Here is a 17,995-nt window from a genome sequence, read left to right as displayed (position 1 = left end):
CGATGGTGGAAAAACCACTTGTTTCTGAATCACAAATTCCAGGTGTGCCCTGACCCGAGATGGCACGGACTCCGGCAACAGCACTGGCTTCCACCGCCTGCGTCATGAAGGTGATGGCCGGGCCGTGGTAGCCACGGTGGCTGTACAGCTGGGCCAGGCTGGCGTGGAGAAGTCCGCGCATTGCCTGGCCTGTGCCCGGGGTTAGGGAGGCCAGCGCTCGCCTGAGGTAGTGGGGAGGCTGTGGGCTGAAGGACGTTCTGGAGCACCAGGTTCACGCTCCTCAGTGAGCCGGCCAGCGAGTCCTGTGCCCTCAATGAGGTCACCTTGACACAGCTCAGCACCAGGTGGGGCAGGCACTTGCAGCTGTAGATGTCAGCTAGGAGTAGGTGACAGTCTGAGAGCCACGCAGCCTCTGGGGCTCCCGAGTCCCTGTGCAAAAGCAGTAGCCGCTCTAGGACGGGCAGGGCCTCCTCGGGCTGCTTGAGGTGCACGTGGTGCCTGGCCAGCAGGAAGCAGGCCCGGGCCTCGGCCTGCAGGCTCTGGCCACCCACCGCCCACCGTAGCACCAGCTGCAGGAGCTCTCCCTCCACCTCAGTGCTGCAGATGTGGCCAGGTGTCCCCAGGAGCAGGGCCACAGCTTTGGGAACCACCTGTGTACACTTCTCCCAGTTCTTCTGCTTCCAGTAAATGCTGGCCAGGTTGGCGGACACAGCCACCACCAGGAACAGGTCCCCAAAGCTGCCCTCCAGGGCCCCCGGTGCTTCCTCAAAGTACACCCAGGCCTGGGACAGCTTGAGCCTCCTGCTGCACAGCCGCCCCAGGAGGAAGCAGAGCCTGGCCAGGGCCGTGACGAGGCCAGCTTTCTTGGCCACCCCTCGGGCCTGTGCCAGGTGCCCAGTCAGCTCCTCGTCGCTAAAGCTGCAGAACACGCTGCTCAGCCATGGCAGCGCCACGTCAGCTGGCCTCGTACCCGGGGGCGTTCAGGAACAGCAGCAGTGAGTTCAGGGCCTCTGGGTCCTAACCAGTCATCCTCAGCTTCCAAGCAGAAGGAGGGCTCCTCGGGGTCCTGCAAACTCACGTTGCTGGATGCTGGGGGCAGCCTGGGCAGGTCTTTGTTATATTGTTCCAGAACATTCTTCATCTTCCGCAGGATCTCCTGTGGCCCCGGGCCCAGGCAAGGTGGAGGTATTTCTGCAAGTCACAAAAACACCTAGATTGATTAGAGTCCAGCAGTGAGTCCTTGGTCCACTGGGGACAGGGTCCCCGCATCCCCGCCTTCTGTGTCCCTGGTGCAGCTTGCCATGAGCCCTTGAGAATTATGTGCAATGCAAACCCAGGGCCTGGAGCACGTAGGAACTCCGGCACTATGGGGACAGAATACGCAGGCCTGTGGCCCGACTCTCCTACAAAATCACCCTCCTGTCCTGCTTTGTCACCCACCTGACGGCATGGTTTTAGGGCACTATGTCAGCTCAGTGATCCCTCAGAGATGCCTTTTCAGGCCCCCCGATGGGGTACAGGAATCCATGAAATCCTCAACAGCCAATCAGAGCTATTGATCAGCTCAAAAGTTGCTATGCAAAATTGGTAAAGCCACTGATGGCACAGGACAGGGGTGTTGTAGCCATGTACCCAGCTCCGTGCAGGGAAACGGACCATCCCTGCAGGAAGGATGGGAAAGCTTCCAGGCCCCTGTGGCCACCTTTACCTTGGATGGTCTGAAAACCTGAAGCCCACAGTTCCTAAAGGGTTAACAAAGGCCAGGCTGCTCAAGCAGCCCGCTGACGCCTGCTGGCTTCTTAGCCAAAGCCCCCTCCCAGAGGTGAGCAAACAAGCGCATTTCCTGTTGGAAAACCTGGGATGAAAGGAGGCATTACTGGGAAGGAAAAAACCTAGATTTAAACAGACTCTGTTTCAAGCTCACATGTAAAAGGTATTTTCAATACAAACTGTCTCCTTATTCGTCTGTAAAGCCTTGGAATTAAATATGATTCAGAGACAAATGTCTGACTTGACTACACTAGATTAGCTAAGAAATCTCCCCCACTCGGCAGAGGCACACAGCCCCTCCCAGCCACTACCCTGGCCTCCAGGGCAGCTGGAGAGCCACGTGCCATTGCTCCAGGGACTTTGGCAGAGGGTGGAACTACCCTGTCCCTGAGGCAAACCTACAACAGCCTTCCCTTCCCCAGTGGCTTCCCGGGCTGCCTCTGGGACCTTGTGCCTGCATCCCAAATGTACTGGGATGGATCCCATTCCCAGGGAACTTCCAAGGGCCCTTGGGGCGTCCACATCACCAGGCTGTCCACATACGGACCCTGTGTGATGGGAAGAGACAGAGCCATAGAGGGGAGAAGGGAGGGTCTCCCTGAATCAGCCCCTCAGGAAGGAGCAGACCCTTCAGGGACCTCAGTTGAGGCCCCTGGAACCTAAGGCTCTCAATTCTGCCACCCGCTGAGGGCAGTGTGGCCTCCCATCTCTGAGGCAGAGCACAGGGCGAGCTGCAGCTTCTCCAGGTCATGAGAAAAGAACCCACAGCTACACGTGGGCCCCAGCAGTGGAAAGGATGCCCCACCTCGCTCGGGGACCAGGCGGGGGCCAGCATGTTCACTGGAAGAAGTGTGGGACCCCACAGCCTCCAGTGCCAGAGTAGACGGGAGGTTCAGGCCCACCTCAGGTGACGTCCCCCAAGCCCCCAGCCCACACCGCAGAGGGGTTATAGCCGGATCCAATGCCCACCATACTCAGCTCTGTGACTTCCCCCAGCATTACTCCAAGGCCCAACTCAACCAGAGGAAGCCTGAGCCACCGGCAAAACCCACCTCGTTCCTGCGGCTGCTCGGTCTCAGCTTCCTCTACTGAGTCTGGCAAGGGAGAAAAAAGAAGCCATCAACACCCCCAGCCAGCGCCTCTGGTCCCACGTCAGCTTGAGCTGGGTGTCGGTGCTGCAGGGTGAGAGCATTGCAGGGTGCAGGGATTGAAAGTCATATCATCCTCTTCCCTCCTGGATCATGGGAACAACATCACTGGGGGGTGGACACTTTCTGCGATATTGGGAGTAACATCGTCTTCTGTGCCTTGGAATATTAAGGACAATATCACGGGGGGGGGGCCGTGTACATCTTCTGCAATATTGGGAATAATATTATCCTCTCTCCCCCTGCAAATTCGGAAAGCTATCACAGAGTGGGTGTTCACCTCCTGCGATATGGGGATTAATACCATCTTCTCCCCTTCCGGATATCAGGAAGAGTATCACACGGGGGTGTACAGTGTCCGCGATACTGGGAGTAATATCAACCTCTCGGCCTTGAGATATTAGGAACAATATCCCAGGCTGGGTGTATGCCTCCTGCTCTATGGGGAGTCATATCATCCTCTCCCTTCCAGGATATTAATAACAATACCACAGGGCGGGTGAACACAGCCTGTGATACTGGAATTATTATCCCCTTCTCCCCCTCTGGATACTAGGAACAATATCACAGAAGAGCTGTACCCTCCTTGCGATATTGGGAGTAATATCATACACTTCTTCTGTGAATATTAGGAGCAATATCACCGGGTGGCTGTCCGTTCATTGCTATGTTGGGAGTCATGTCATACTCTACCCCCCTGGATGTTAGGATCAGTGTCACGGGGTGAGTGTACACCTACTGCGATATTAAAACTAATATCATGCTCTCTGTCCCTGGATATTAGGAATGACATCACAGGTAGGTGTACACCCCCTGCGGTATTAGAAGCAATAATATTATAAATTAGTAAACATCAATGATCGATTTTAATAATTATCAGGCTGGTCTCAAACTCTTGACCTCAGGTGATCTGCCCGCCTCGGCCTCCCAAAGTGCTGGAATTACAGGCATGAGCCACTGCGTCCGGCCAACACTTCTTGACATCTCTTTTTGGACCTCAAATTTAGCATGCCCAAAACGTACTTTTGATTCCCTCTGCTATAACCCACTCCTCCCAGTCTTCCCGATCCCAATAACAGCATCTCTAGTCTTCCAGTTACTCAGGCCAAAATCCTTGACATCATCCTTAAAACTTCTTTTTCTCTCTCTTGCCATCCAACCCATTTAAACTCTTCTTTCAAAATATATGCCAGACCTAACCACTTCTCACCTTCCTCATCATTTCCAACCAGGTCCAGCCCTCATCATAGCGCTCTAGGTAACTGCAAAAGCCTCCCAATCGCCAGGCACAGTGCCTCACGCCTGTAATCCCAGCACTTTGGTAGGCCAAGGCAGGTGGATCATGAGAGGTCAGGAGTTCAAGACCAGCCTGGCCAACATGGTGAAACCCCCCCTACTAAAAATACAAAAAATTAGCCGAGCATGGTGGTGGGTGCCTGTAATCCCAGCTATTTGGGAGGCTGAAGCAGGAGAATCACTTGAACTCAGAAGGCAGAGGTTACAGTCAGCCAAGATCGTGCCATTGCACTCCAGCCTGGGAGACAAGAGCGAAACTCCATCTCAGAAGGTTAAAAAAAAAAAGCCTCCCAACGCACCTCTCTCCTTCCGCCTTTCACCCTACCCTGCATTCTACCTTCCACTCTCAAACATTTCAGAAAAAAAAAAATTATATCCACAGAGAGAGAAAGAGAAAGTACAAATGGGGTGAAATGTTTGGGGAATCTGAGGGAAGAGCATACGGGAATTCTCTGTACTATTTTTGCAACTTTTCCAAAAGTCTGGATTATTTCGAATTCAAGAGTTAAACAAAGAAGAAAAACAAAAAAACCACTATCTCCCTTTGTGAACCCATCCTGTCTTTCCCCTGGCAACTGAAGGACGTTCTCAACTAACACATCTATTTTTTCATGAACAGTAAAAGAATCCTTGCCTAGATTTGTCTTTCTGTGCTTGGCAGTAGAAGTGTGTGTGTGTGTATTTCATATATATATGTGTGTGTGTGTGTGTGTATATGTGTGTGTGGTATATATAGAGAAGAAGAAATATATATGTGTGTGTATATATATAAAAATATATATTGTATATTGACAATGGTAATGTGTATATATAAATATATGTGTGTGTGTGTGTGTGTGTGTGTGTGTGTATAATACATACCCCATTAGCCTGTCCTTAACTAGTTCTAAACTTAGTGGGAAAAACAGATACCTAAGCAGAGGATTTCAAAATAATATGATGAATATTTTGACAGAGGGATGCGTTGCTATGGAACACGCTGCTAAGACACAAAACCTCCGAGATGGGACAATGAATGAACTAAGTTTTGTACCTATAGGCACCCCCACTGATATCCTCACAAACTTTTATAGTTACATGCTTTTGCTTCCCCCGGGACCCCCATTTCATAAGGGTTAGTCCTAGAGCCTAGTAAGTTCCTACTACAGCTGGCACACATATGTCATTCAAGAAACAGTGGCTGAGTGAATGACGAGTTAAGAACCATTTGTCAGCCAGTGCTCAGTAATACAACACGCACTGGTATGCAAATTATATTTGTGTTGAAAGCAAGGGCAGGATCACAAATTGTCATTCCAGAGAAAGCAAACCTCAAAAACCTCTTTACCCTACTAAAGCACGTTATAAGAAGTTCCCCTTATATAACAGAAAACCTCCTCATTCGTTACCAATGGCACGTAAACCTAGTACGCCTCCGCCTCTGATGACATCTCTTCCATCCCCAGGGCTAGATAAAGGAGGTTCTGGAAAACCTGGTAGTTGTGAAGGTGGCTCCCAGCTCTGACAGTCTTGAACCCTGCGGGCGCGGAGGTCACACAGCAGAACGACAACGGAGGGAAGCATCAGCAGGCTCCGAATATGTTTGAACCTGAGACGGCAAATAAGCTGCAACCAACTGAAAACACCAGAGATTCACGGTAGCCACCTGAGGGGTTGTACTTTTAAAAAACAAAAACAAAAAATAAAAAGTAAAAAAGTGAAAAAGGAAGGGGTCAAGAATCCATCAGGTCTGACTGAGACATGTATCAGTGACTAACACCACATATGGCAAAAGTACTCCGGTGCACTTTGGGTCCCCACAGCTTCAGCAGTATTCAAAGGTGTGTGTTTCCCTAAGACTAAGCCACGGGAATACCCCCAGCAACTCTCCAAGGAGAAACAGCTCACATGGATTTGGCTAGAAATACAGTTGTCTTTAACAAATTAACACTGAATAAATCCTGACTTACTAGAGCCTGCGAGAATGACATTCTCAATGATAACAGTTATCACTACAATCTCCAAACATCTGCGATCCTGCAAGGAGGAACTGTGACAGCGCAGGCCACATGTCCAGAATGCTTCCCAGACTGCCTGTAACAGAATAAAAGAAATGAAACCCCCCCTAAGAATGTCTTCACTCACATTTAGCCAGTTGTTCCTTTGTGCATCTCTGTGCTAAAATGGCCATTCTTCCCCACAGCCTGAAGTCCTATGCTAAAATAAATGAGACTCACATGAAGCCAGAAACGTGCAGATGTGAGGAAACCCGCACAAAAGAAATGGGCTGGAGAGTGTGGCCAGGAGGATGGTACTTCCCAGGAAGCAATTACTTCATCTCTGCCCACGAAGCAGGCAGCTGTCACTGTCCCCCAGGCCCACGCCAGCCACTCGAAGTAAGTTCTAACCAAACTACCTCCAACGATCAACGTAAATACACCACACAATTGGCTTCTGAAAGGACACCTTGTAAACAACAAGAAACTGTAAGCACAACTTTGAAAAACTGTGCAACTGAAAACCTTGGAAAGGGATAAACATTGCCACATTTTGACTCAAATACTGTTACATGGTAGCACTGCAATAATTCACTGAAACGAAAGAATGAATGAGGAATACCTTTATATGGGAATCAGAGGAAGCATGACTAATTATTTAAAGAAACAGGTCAAGAAACTGCTAGGTTCAAATGCTACCGTGAGACACTGTCATGGCCTTAGGCAAATTCACTTCTCTTGGTCATGTTTCTAGGCTCATCAAAAACCAGCTTTGGACTAAGGAACCTGTTGCTTTCCAATGCCTTCCTTCTGCGATTCCAGCCCAGATTTTAGGACTGCTCTCCCACTTGGTATATGAAAGCGCTTTCAGTGTATAATAGCAAGAGTACATTTCTGTGTTGAATGCGGTCTGGGACCTACTCTATGAGGAACAATATCACCATGTAACTGAAAGCATGACGACAAGGTGCACTCTAGATAAGGATAACACATAAGATGTGGCCACACGCCTGTGCGTGCCTGGCAGGCAGATGGGGAAGTCTCATTTCATAAGGCCAAGGGGGCCGGCTGCACCTTAACATCCTCAATCCACGTCAAGTTCACAACGTCCTTCTGACATCAAACCACAGGTATCACATACTTTTCCATCCTTTCTACCCAAGATTAAAATATGCAGAGCACCGTGATAAAGACGCCTCCATCACCAGCATGTTGGCTCTCGTTCTGTAGAATTACATACTTTCAGTGCAAAATGATCACCAGGCTGCAGCGGCAAGCAAGACTGGCCTCCATGGGGACAGCAGGCCCTGCAGCAGCCACCACTCCTGTCACCACAGTCTGATGCAGCTGCAGAGAAGCTGTGGCTGAGGCCATTCACTTTGTGAGAGAACCGCACAGGAGGGAAAAGGTAGGGAAGGTAGGGAAGAGGGCCATGTCGGCCTCTGAGTCCAAGCCAAGCCAATCCCCTGTGACTTGCACGTATATGCCCAGATGGCCTGAAATAACTGAAGAATCACAAAAGAAGTGCAAATGCCCTGCCCCGCCTTAACTGATGACATTCCACCACAAAAGAAGTGAAAATGGCCAGTCCTTGCCTTAAGCGATGATATTATCTTGTGAAATTCCTTTTCCTGGCTCATCCTGGCTCAAAAACCTCCCCCACTGAGCACCTTGTGACCCCCCCACTCCTGCCCGCCAGAGAACAACCCCCTTTGACTGTAATTTTCCTTTACCTACCCAAATCCTATAAAACAGCCCCACCCTTGTCTCCCTTCGCTGACTCTCTTTTCGGACTCAGCCCGCCTGCACCCAGGTGATTAAAGAGCTTTATTGCTGACACAAAGCCTGTTTGGTGGTCTTTTCACATGGACGTGCATGACAGGCAGGTGCAGAGCCAGGGAAAGACCTGTGATGAGAACAGAAAGGAATGCGCCTCCCTGTACACACTCAGATTTTATGACAATGTGGGCAGGGGGCTGAACTAGATGCCTAAGAACATTCCTCTAAGTTATTTTGCTGATTTGCTAAATATTGATGTAAAATCTGAACTCAGACAAAAATTTTTTAAATCGCTTCAATCAATATCTTTGTCTGGTGCTCAGCATCATGTCTACATGATCATCTAGAAAACCAACTTCTGTTCTAAGGCTCACATCTTCCTATGAAGTCCCAGGGATTTTACAAGGGAATGCACCTCTCATTCGCATCAAGAACACACACAACTACCATTAAAGAAATGCTTGATTTGCTTACACCATTTTTTTAAACACCCAGATTTGAAATACAATTGAGAAGACAACTTTTTGATAGCTCTGCTTTGGAACTGCGAACTGCGGATGGAGAAAATAACCTGCCGTGATTTCTAACCAGTCAACAACCCGTCTTCCCTGGCTGCAGTAGGAGCAGTGTTTCTGAGCTCTTTCTCGGTTCTTTCTGAAAAAGAACCCAGCTGGTTAGGGGACAGATAATCATCAGTTGTCAGTGGGCTTCCTGGGTCCCACATCCCCATGTGATACGTGGAAGTAAAAAGCTATCAATGACCAAGCATCTGAAAGCTTATCCCACCTCGCCATCTGCTTCTCCTGCCACGCAAATTTAAAATTAATAAGGCTGCTATTAGAGAACAGAGTTGGTGCTGCATCTGTCTTCCTAAAATTACGGATAATTACCAGCCCATAATGGCTTCTAATCAGATTTGAGTAGTCCCTTAGACAGGAAGCTAAAGTGCCTCAGCCCTAAACTGAGAAGAAAACAGAAACTAGAAGGCTCTAGGTTTGATTTTTTCCCCCTTGTTCTAAAGTTGCTGTTCCCGAATCTCCTTCTGTTATGCCTAGACCGTTTATTCCCCGAAGAAGACCACCAGAGTCCAGAGTCAAAGCTAAGCAACAAGGATCTTTATTACAGGTTCGAACCTGGAACTCTCCCTCGCTCGTGAAATGAGACGGGCAGGAGAGCTCCCCCACTCAGCTCCGAACAATGTTATATAGTCTAAGAAAAGTGGGCATAGAGTTATTATACAAATCAGATATATGATTGGCTAGTGTTTGAACAAGGCGATTTGGCTAACTATGATTGGTTCCTGCCATTTCTGATATTTTGGTTCAAACTTTGAGGCGGGAGAGCAGGTTTATGGCAGCAAGAGTTTATCTTACTTAAACACGTCTTGTGACCTTGCCTCAGAACTTACAAAATCTCTGGTACGTGCAAAACAAAATCTCTGGTACGTGCAGAAAACCAGGTACTCACAGAACTTACGAAATCTCTGGTATGTGCAAAGATTAGAGAACAGAACAAGGGTGTAGCGGGTGGGGGGCGGGTACACATCTATCTTTGTGTCCTTTCACTTCTACTGTCTTGTTTATAAAATGTATGAGAAACAGGGAATTTAAAGACACTATAGAAATGGCCACTTTTTCTAGGTACAAACTTTGTGAACATGATTTTCAGCTGCTGGGCTTTTCCTCCACAAACTGTGAGCCTGGAGTACATTTTCTCCCTCGTGGTTACACATTCAGAGTCAGGGAAGGTGGCTTTAGCAGTAAAGAGGGGAGTGCAGTGAGAAGTGACCGGACACTGAGAAGGGCAGACAGGGACTCTACCTCGGTGGCCTGCAGTGCTCCCGGGCCTCGGCCTTTACTTTTCTATCTGTACAAGGGATCTAAAGGCCCGTGATTCTAGGCCACGACAGCTCTTCATACACACACACGCAAACATCACACGCCTATGTCAAAAGCTGTGACACGCGGCTGATTTCCTGAAGAAGTTATCTTGTATCATTTCTACTCAAGTACTCCACCTCCTTCCAGACAAGTATCTGAAGATGATGGGCTATCCCACAGCAATGTGTGTAACCTCTCCTGCTTACGATCCCTGTTCACATAGCATTTTTCAAAAGCATTTGGCGTGAAGTGACAGAAGAAAGAAGAATAAGGTTCTTTCAGCCCATTCATTCATTCATTCATTCATTCAACAAATACTGACTAACTATCTACATGCCGGGTACTGGTATATCACCAGGGAGATATACATAGATCTCAGATATAACAGGGAACATATATTTTTGTAGGTGGAGACAGACAGCCAAAAAGTATGTTCAAGAGTGATCAATGCTGTAGAGGAAAATACACCAGGAAACAGGAAAGAACAATACCCCTAGCCACCCTGCACTGGGGTGACGCTAGCATTACAAAATGGAAACAGGGGCCAGGCGCGGTGGCTCACACTTGTAATCTCAGCTCTTTGGGAGGCTGAGGCAGGCAGATCACCTGAGTTCAGGAGTTCAAGATCAGCCTGACCAACACGGCGAAACCCTGTCTCTACTAAAACACAAAAATTAGCTGGGCATGGTGGCACACGACTGTAATCCCAGTTACTCAGGAAGCTGAGGCACAAGAATCACTTGCACCTGGGAGGCAGAGGTTGGAGTGAGCCGAGATCGCACCACTGCACTCCAGCCTAGGCCGAGATCACACCACTGCACTCCAGCCTGGGTGACAGAGCAAGACTCTGTCTCAAAAAATAAAATATAAATGTAAACAGAGAATAAGATGCCAAAAGAAAGAACATGAAAGATTAATTGTAACAAAAGGCTTTGTAAGCTGATACTTTCCTTTCTTGTCCCTTACAAATGAAAAAAAAGGGCGGGTAGGGGGTAGCATCAAAATGATGGTGATGTTTTAAGCTGGCTTCGGGTTTCAGATGTCTGACAGCCATACTCATGTACTTCAAGAAAAAGCTCTGTAAGCCATCTGGGCAATGGTTTAATGTCTTTTTTTTTTTTTCCAGAGAGTTTTTAAAATACAGGAAAACGTGTGTGTTTCTTTGGCTGCTCTGTGCCCGCACACGTGCAAACTGTGCTAACAGATTTTTCCACGTTTTGCTGAATTTGCCAGCTTGCCATAAACAGGCTTCCATGTCTTTTCTTAATTGTCTATAAATAGCACAAACACCCAAAAATGCAAATCAAGACAAGCTGTCCCTTCAACTGCTGCTGCCACGATGACAGCGAGCGACAATTGGCCAAATCAATACGCGGAGACTGAAGCTGTCGGGCAGAGAGCACAGGGCCGACTGCTTTTCCCATAGCGTTTAAAGAAACAAGCGGAAATGGCTCTCCACACAGGACAGACACGTCCTTTGTTCTTTGAATAAATACTGCCAATGCCCAAAATACTTTCTCCATCACACCATCTATATGGAATTCAAGTTCCTTCCAATACCATGAGTAACGCCAGTGATAGACTACGTTTAGCCATAATGACCCATTAGCATTCTTTTTCCTCTAAAATGTTGAAATAATAACATTGAGTGTGCACTCACGAGGTGCCAGGCTCTGAGTTTTATCTCATTTAGTTCTTGTTGAAATCCTGTAAGATCAATACCATATTCTCTCATTTTTCATCAGTGAGGAAACTGAGGCCTAGAAAGGCTAAGTAAGTTGTCCATGGTCACAGGTTATTTAGGAACTTTTCTCTAAACTTTCAAAAGTTAACTACTGCCACTATTACAAATGGGTTTCTCTTTGTTTGTTTGTTTTGAGACAGGGTCTTGCTCTGACCAGGCTGGAGTGCAGTGGTGTGATGATGGTTCACTGCAGCCTCGACCTCCCGGGCTCAAGTGATTCTCACACCTCAGTCTCTCCGGTAGCTGGGGTTACAGGCAGGAGCCACCACACCTGGCTAATTTTTTAATTTTCATTTTTTGTAGGGATGGGTTTTCACCATGTTGCCCAGAGACTAGTTCTGAACTCTGGGCTCAAGAGATCCTCCCAGGTCGGCCTCCCAAAGTGCTGGGATTACAGGTGTAAGCCACTGTGCACAGCCCTACAAATGTGACTTATACAAAGTCCGAGCAGTGACAGGAAGAGAACAGAGACTTCAGCGAGTCTCCTGGCTGTTGCAACACCATATCCCTCCTCCATACTGTAATGTGTCTACACCCACCAAGCTCCTAGACGTTGAAGGCAGCTCAGAGACGAAACAGCAGTTAAGAGAAGATGCAGACATGCATCTTGATTTCGGCTCGAGCGTGCCTCTTTGCAGCTGCACAGGCAGAAACCAGCGGCCGTGAGTCTGAGGCAGTGCGTTTGGTTCCTGGCAGGTAATCTTTTGGGAGACAATCCCATACAATTAGTGTTACACTTCTCAAAAAGGAAGTGTCACTTTTATAGAAAAATCGATTCCATTTGGAAGAAAGGTTTAATAAAACCACAAAAGGATAATACATTCATACAACAACAAATTAAATTCATCCACTACAAACTGAAATCCAAAGCCCTCTGGGCACACAGTTGCTTTTCTGAGCTGAAATTCAACTCCAGTTGAGAAACAGGTCAACTTTTCTAAAAAGATTTCTTTTTCACATGCCTTAAATAAAAATTCCTTTCCCTCACTTGTCATTTTCCAGATTTAATGGCTCTGTTGGCCTTCCTCTCATTTAGGCCATGAGTACTGACTGCATGTCTGCTACAGCCGGGACTCCAAGGGAGGCACCCTAGGGAACACAGATGACCACAGCACAGCGACACCCTCAGGGAGCACACACGGGGAAGGCAAGATGATACAATCGCAGCCTTCACACAGAAAATAACTTGGCATCCATACCCCGTCCCATTTCTAGAAAACAACGATGCTGAGTCAGCAACATTTACCGAACAGCCTGCAGTGTGGAGGGGGCTCCATGTGGGGAAGAGCACCTTCAGAAGGGGGCATACAAGCAACATGGAGGCAGGAGATGCCCCCACCCACAAGGGCCAGCCTGGGGGTCTGCAGAAATGCCCATGCATCTGGGAGGAGGGAGAGAGAACAAGATACTTAAATGCTCCTAAATGAATAGAAGCCTCCCAAGATCCTCCCCCGAAATGGGGCAGGGATTTACAAAAGACCAAACCGAGCATGCGCAGTTACCTGAGCATAGCGCCACGAGAGCGAGCTATCGAGGAAGAAACAGGGTCCCTAGAAGCCTGAGCCTCTACTCCCAGCTCTGCGACTCATTCACCCTATGACCTTGGTGAAGGCTCTTAGCTTCTGTGAGCCACAAGAGAATCACCGGAAAACAGAAGATATGAAAACTGCTCTGTCTTTTTCACAGAACTGCTGAGGGAATAAAATCAGATAATGGATTTTAAAATTCTCTGTGAATTACGAAGCAAAATACAAACGTATGAAATCATTCTTACCATTAATAACAGCACTGTAAAATTAAGAGCAGAGTTAAGACCACAGCATTTTCCACCCCCCTACTCCCGAGAGAAACAGCGAGTCCAGCCAATGTATTCGGGCAACTCCAGTATCTAGGCTTCCAGAGCCTCAAACAGCTCATGAACTCTGACAATATCACTCCAGCCCAGTGCTCATTAAGTTCTCCAAGAGAGCCAACTGACAGAAAATACTACAGCTTTTTCAGCTGGGCTTGAAGCCCTCCAAGCTCACAGCACAGCTAAACAATGAAGAAGAGGTTTTCTGCCACTAGGCTCAAAAGCTGGCTTTTGTAGATTCCCATAGACAGAACATTCAAGGCCAGGCGTGGCGGCTCATGCCTGTAATCCCAGCAATTTGGGAAGTCGAGGTGGGAGGATCACCTGAGGTCAGAAGTTCAAGAACAGCATGGCCACTATGGCGAAGCCCCGTCTCTACTAAAAATACAAAAATTAGCAGGGCCTGCTGGCGGGCACCTGTAATCCCAGAAACTCGGGAGGCTGAGGCAGGAGAATCGCTTGACCTCAGGAGGCTGAGGTTGCAGTGAGCTGAGATCACGCCACTGCGCTCCAGCCTGGGCGACAAGAGTGGAATTCCATCTCAAAAAAAAAAAAAAAAAAAAGCATTCTTTTTTGCTGATGTTAAATTTCCTGTGCTTAACACAGAGAAATCATACAACACTGAAATCCTGAAAAACATATCATAAAAAGCATTTAGTGACTGAAAAGACATTCAATATAATTTGTAACAGTGAGTTCCCCTCCTCTTTCCAGCCAGCTCCACTAACGCTGTGACCCTTAACAATGCTTTCACTAACACAGAGGAAAATTAATAGGACTGCTTACCCCTCTCAGCTGACAGCTAAAGCAGTGCTTCTCCCTGGGCTCACTAAAGATGACCTTTACCCAAAACCAGGCTGCAACGACGCCGTAAATGTTGACTAACAATTTCAAAATTCCCACGTTCTTTGTCCACTCCTAAGGAAGATGAACTAAAGCCAGGTGTCTCCAAGTCAGAACTAACAGAGGCCTTAAATATCAGATGGCCCATCCCCTTCTTTCACAACCGGGGGATCTAAAGCCGAGATTATGGAAGAAAACAGCCTGTTTAGTAACAAAGCGAAAACCAAAGCCTAGTCACCTAACCTCTGGTCCAGAACTGCTGCGACAATCCAGCACCCACACAGGATGCGTCTCCCTAACCGGAAACTCCGAAATCCACAACTTTTTGAGTGCTGACGTGATGCTCAACGAAATGTTCATTGGAGCAGCTCAGACTCTGGATTTTTGAATTCAGGATGCTCAACCAGCAAGTATAACACAAATATTCAAAAATCCAATAATGTAAAAAAATCTAAGACACTTCTGGTTCCAAGCAGTTTGGATGAAGGATATTCAACCTGCATTTTTTCTTTTTTTTCCCTCTAATGAAGGAAATTTAAAATGAGGCCAGAGCAAAGCCATTCAATCCATACTAAAGCCATTGAATAGTTTAATTAGTACCCATTTAAAGTTAAGTGCTACCCACAGATATTTAAAAGGATGAATACATACATGCCTATAATCCCAGAACTTTGGAAGGCTGAGGCAGGAGGATCACCTGATGTCAGGAGTTCAAGACCAGCCCGGCCAGCATGGTGAAACTCCATCTCTACTAAAAATGCAAAAATTAGCTGGGCCTGGTGGCTCACACCTGTAATCCCAGCTACTCGGGAGGCTGAGACACGAGAATCACTTGAACCTGGGGGGCGCACGTTGCAGTGAGCCAAGATCACACCACTGTACTCCAGCCTGGACGACAGAGCAAGACTCTGTCTCAAAGAAAAAATAATAATAATAATAATTTAAATTGTGTTTTCACATGGAGCCTATGTTCTCAAAACACAAGCTCTGCCCTATGCTCCAAGGGCACACAAGGTGCCCCTTTATCTTAATACTCACCATATTGCATGGCAGCCGTTGGCGCGTGTCTGTACATCACACTAGACTTCCTGTGCATGAGGCAGGGATCATATATTATTACTTCTCTGTCCCCAATGTCTGGCCTAGAAGACACTCAGTAAATGATTAATGAACTAAGTCAGTTACTAAGATATGTTAAACTTGTATTAACAAAATTGATTTAATAAGTTTGCCAATGCAGCGTTCATACCACACAGCTTAAATCTCAACCTGCGGATTTATCTTGTGTTCTGCTAGATTATCACCTATTAACATTCAGGAGGCACCTAGTGTGTGCTGGGCATTACTAATTGCTGGGGACCTAGCAGTGACAAAACAACATTCTTTGTTCAAAGAAAAGTTCTAGTGTAAAGAGGAATAGAAGGAACAGGCTAGATTGATGAGAGAGCTAAGAAAAGGACAGGCTGCCATGGGAAGCACCTGGTCTTGTCTGGATGGTACACAGTTAACGAAGTCTGAGTGCTTCGTACAGCGTAAGATCATCTCCTCCAAAGAAGCTAATGAAGCTTTGATTCCCCAGTACCACAAGTCACCGCAAAGGTGCGCACAGCCACATGCTTAGTGTAGGAAGTGAAACCAAACAAACAAACAAAGTTCCAACTTCCAGAGGCAACGGTCCAATTATGAAATCCTCTGGCTATGTTCAATTGAAATTCAAGAGGCCAATACTTAAGTGATAAATTAACCCAACCACTTAAAACTAAAGTAGTCTTTGGTTCAAGGGGTAAGGGTATACTACCTTTTACAAATTTATTAGCTCTTAATATTTACATTAAAATATGATGATGACAGTGTAATAATAACTTCACTGAGTAGTTACTATGTGTTAGGCACCAAACTAAGCACTTTACACACACATTTGCACAATCCTGTGAGATGATAATGACCCCTTGTCATCTCATTTCACAGATGAAAGTCAGGTTTATATAAGCTTAAAAACTTGCCCCAAATGACACAGCTAGTTAGCAAAACCCAGGCAGCCTGACTCCATAGGCTTTGCTTAAAGAAGTAATATTTATAAACTGTCCAGCACAGCGGTGGTACAAACAAGAGTTCAATAAATGCCTAAAGAGCACTTCATACCCAAAATCGTTTCCCGCCAATCAAACTACACTTACTCTGGTTCTGCAGAACCAACTGTCAAATTAATGTTCCATGAAGAAAAGGTGGAATGGGTAGAGGTCACAACAGAGTGAATAACTGGTAAATATACTTCATGGCAGGTAGTAACAGGATGTGGCATTTAGGCTATTTCCACATTTGTTTGCATAACACTTTTTTTCACAGTTCTAAAGCACAAGAGCCATTCTAAGCTGGTGAAAGCATAAGGCATGTCTACGATCCAGGACTCCAATTCACTGTGGATCAGTGGATCTCAGCCTTTACGCTATATCAGAACCACCTGGGGGATTTTAACAGCACTACAGCTGCCCAGGCTCCATTCCTGCAGATTCTATTTCAACTGGTCTGGAGTAAGCACGCATGCTTTTTTCACAGCCCCCCAGACGCAGCTAGGTTTGCAAACCACTGTCCAAGACGCTCTCACACTTCTGTTCAGTTCAACACACACTCATTGAGATTCTAAGCACTACGAATCAGGCTAAGTTAACAAGTCAGGCTCCACTCCCTAATAATGCTGGCAAAGAAACCAATATCAGAGATTTATTCCAGTCCAAACCAAATAAATTGCCGGGTGAAAAAAATGCCCTGGCATAGTTTGCCATACAAAACAACTTCCTGTATCTTCCCGGTCAGTAGCCTGGAGACTGACTCTGAGCCACGAGAATTCAGAATCAGGGGAAAATGCCAGTTTGAGGCATCTGCCACACTCCTAGCACACCCCCAAAAGTGCCCAGCTACATTTCACACCCACTGTCCTAACAGGGGACGAAATAGGGAAAAGCAGTGCAATACAGAAAACAGAGCCTGCTGGACATCAAAAGGCTGGGGAATTCCAGTCCTAGCCCTGCTACCAATCGGTCTGGTCACTTCTCTCTGGTCTTGATGTGGCCAACAGTTACACGAGAGGGGGAGGCATAAAAACACAGATGTTAGGCAAGCTCCAGTATCCAAAATATATAGAAATTAAAAAGCATTAGGGTGATATCAAAGAATGTATACCATCAACCAGAAAATAACTGAAGTAGTCCTTTTCCCACTCTTAAGAAATCAAAAGTGAGGCCGGGCGCGGTGGCTCAAGCCTGTAATCCCAGCACTTTGGGAGGCCGAGACGGGGGGATCACGAGGTCAGGAGATCGAGACCATCCTGGCTAACACGGTGAAACCCCGTCTCTACTAAAAAGTACAAAAAACTAGCCGGGCGAGGTGGCGGGCGCCTGTAGTCCCAGCTACTCGGGAGGCTGAGGCAGGAGAATGGCATGAACCCGGGAGGCGGAGCTTGCAGTGAGCAGAGATCCAGCCACTGCACTCCAGCCTGGGCGACAGAGCAAGACTCAAAAAAAAAAAAAAGAAATCAAAAGTGGAAGCAGAAAATTGAGCAATCAGCCTACCAAGTTGACTGGGGCAACAGAATATACTCACGGATTCTGTTCACAACAGCAGGGCTGACAGACCAAAAGGAGAACTGCAGAGCGTCCCTCTCTCCTCTGTCCACCCATGCCACAAGCACGTGAATGCATCCACACGCA

At 47.1% G+C, this 17,995-nt stretch overlaps 1 protein-coding gene across 1 annotated transcript in view; it reads right to left on the bottom strand.

Annotated features, from left to right (window-relative positions):
- LOC139356497 (SH3 domain and tetratricopeptide repeat-containing protein 1-like) overlaps window positions 1-17,995 on the bottom strand; it is a 52,041-nt gene that overhangs the window by 12,053 nt on the left and 21,993 nt on the right. Inside the window, exons 4-8 of the mRNA XM_071070585.1 lie at window positions 2,823-2,864; window positions 2,173-2,318; window positions 1,334-1,364; window positions 1,023-1,191; window positions 55-963 (exon numbers count right to left, since the gene is read on the bottom strand). Coding sequence (XP_070926686.1) covers window positions 55-963; window positions 1,023-1,191; window positions 1,334-1,364; window positions 2,173-2,318; window positions 2,823-2,864 — 1,297 coding nt within the window. The remainder of the gene's footprint in view (window positions 1-54; window positions 964-1,022; window positions 1,192-1,333; window positions 1,365-2,172; window positions 2,319-2,822; window positions 2,865-17,995) is intronic.

Source organism: Macaca nemestrina, chromosome 10 (genome assembly GCF_043159975.1).
Source record: "Macaca nemestrina isolate mMacNem1 chromosome 10, mMacNem.hap1, whole genome shotgun sequence".
Lineage (NCBI taxonomy): Eukaryota > Metazoa > Chordata > Mammalia > Primates > Cercopithecidae > Macaca > Macaca nemestrina.
The sequence above is the reverse complement of the archived record's forward strand: the minus strand, read 5'-3'. Positions and strand labels throughout refer to the sequence as shown.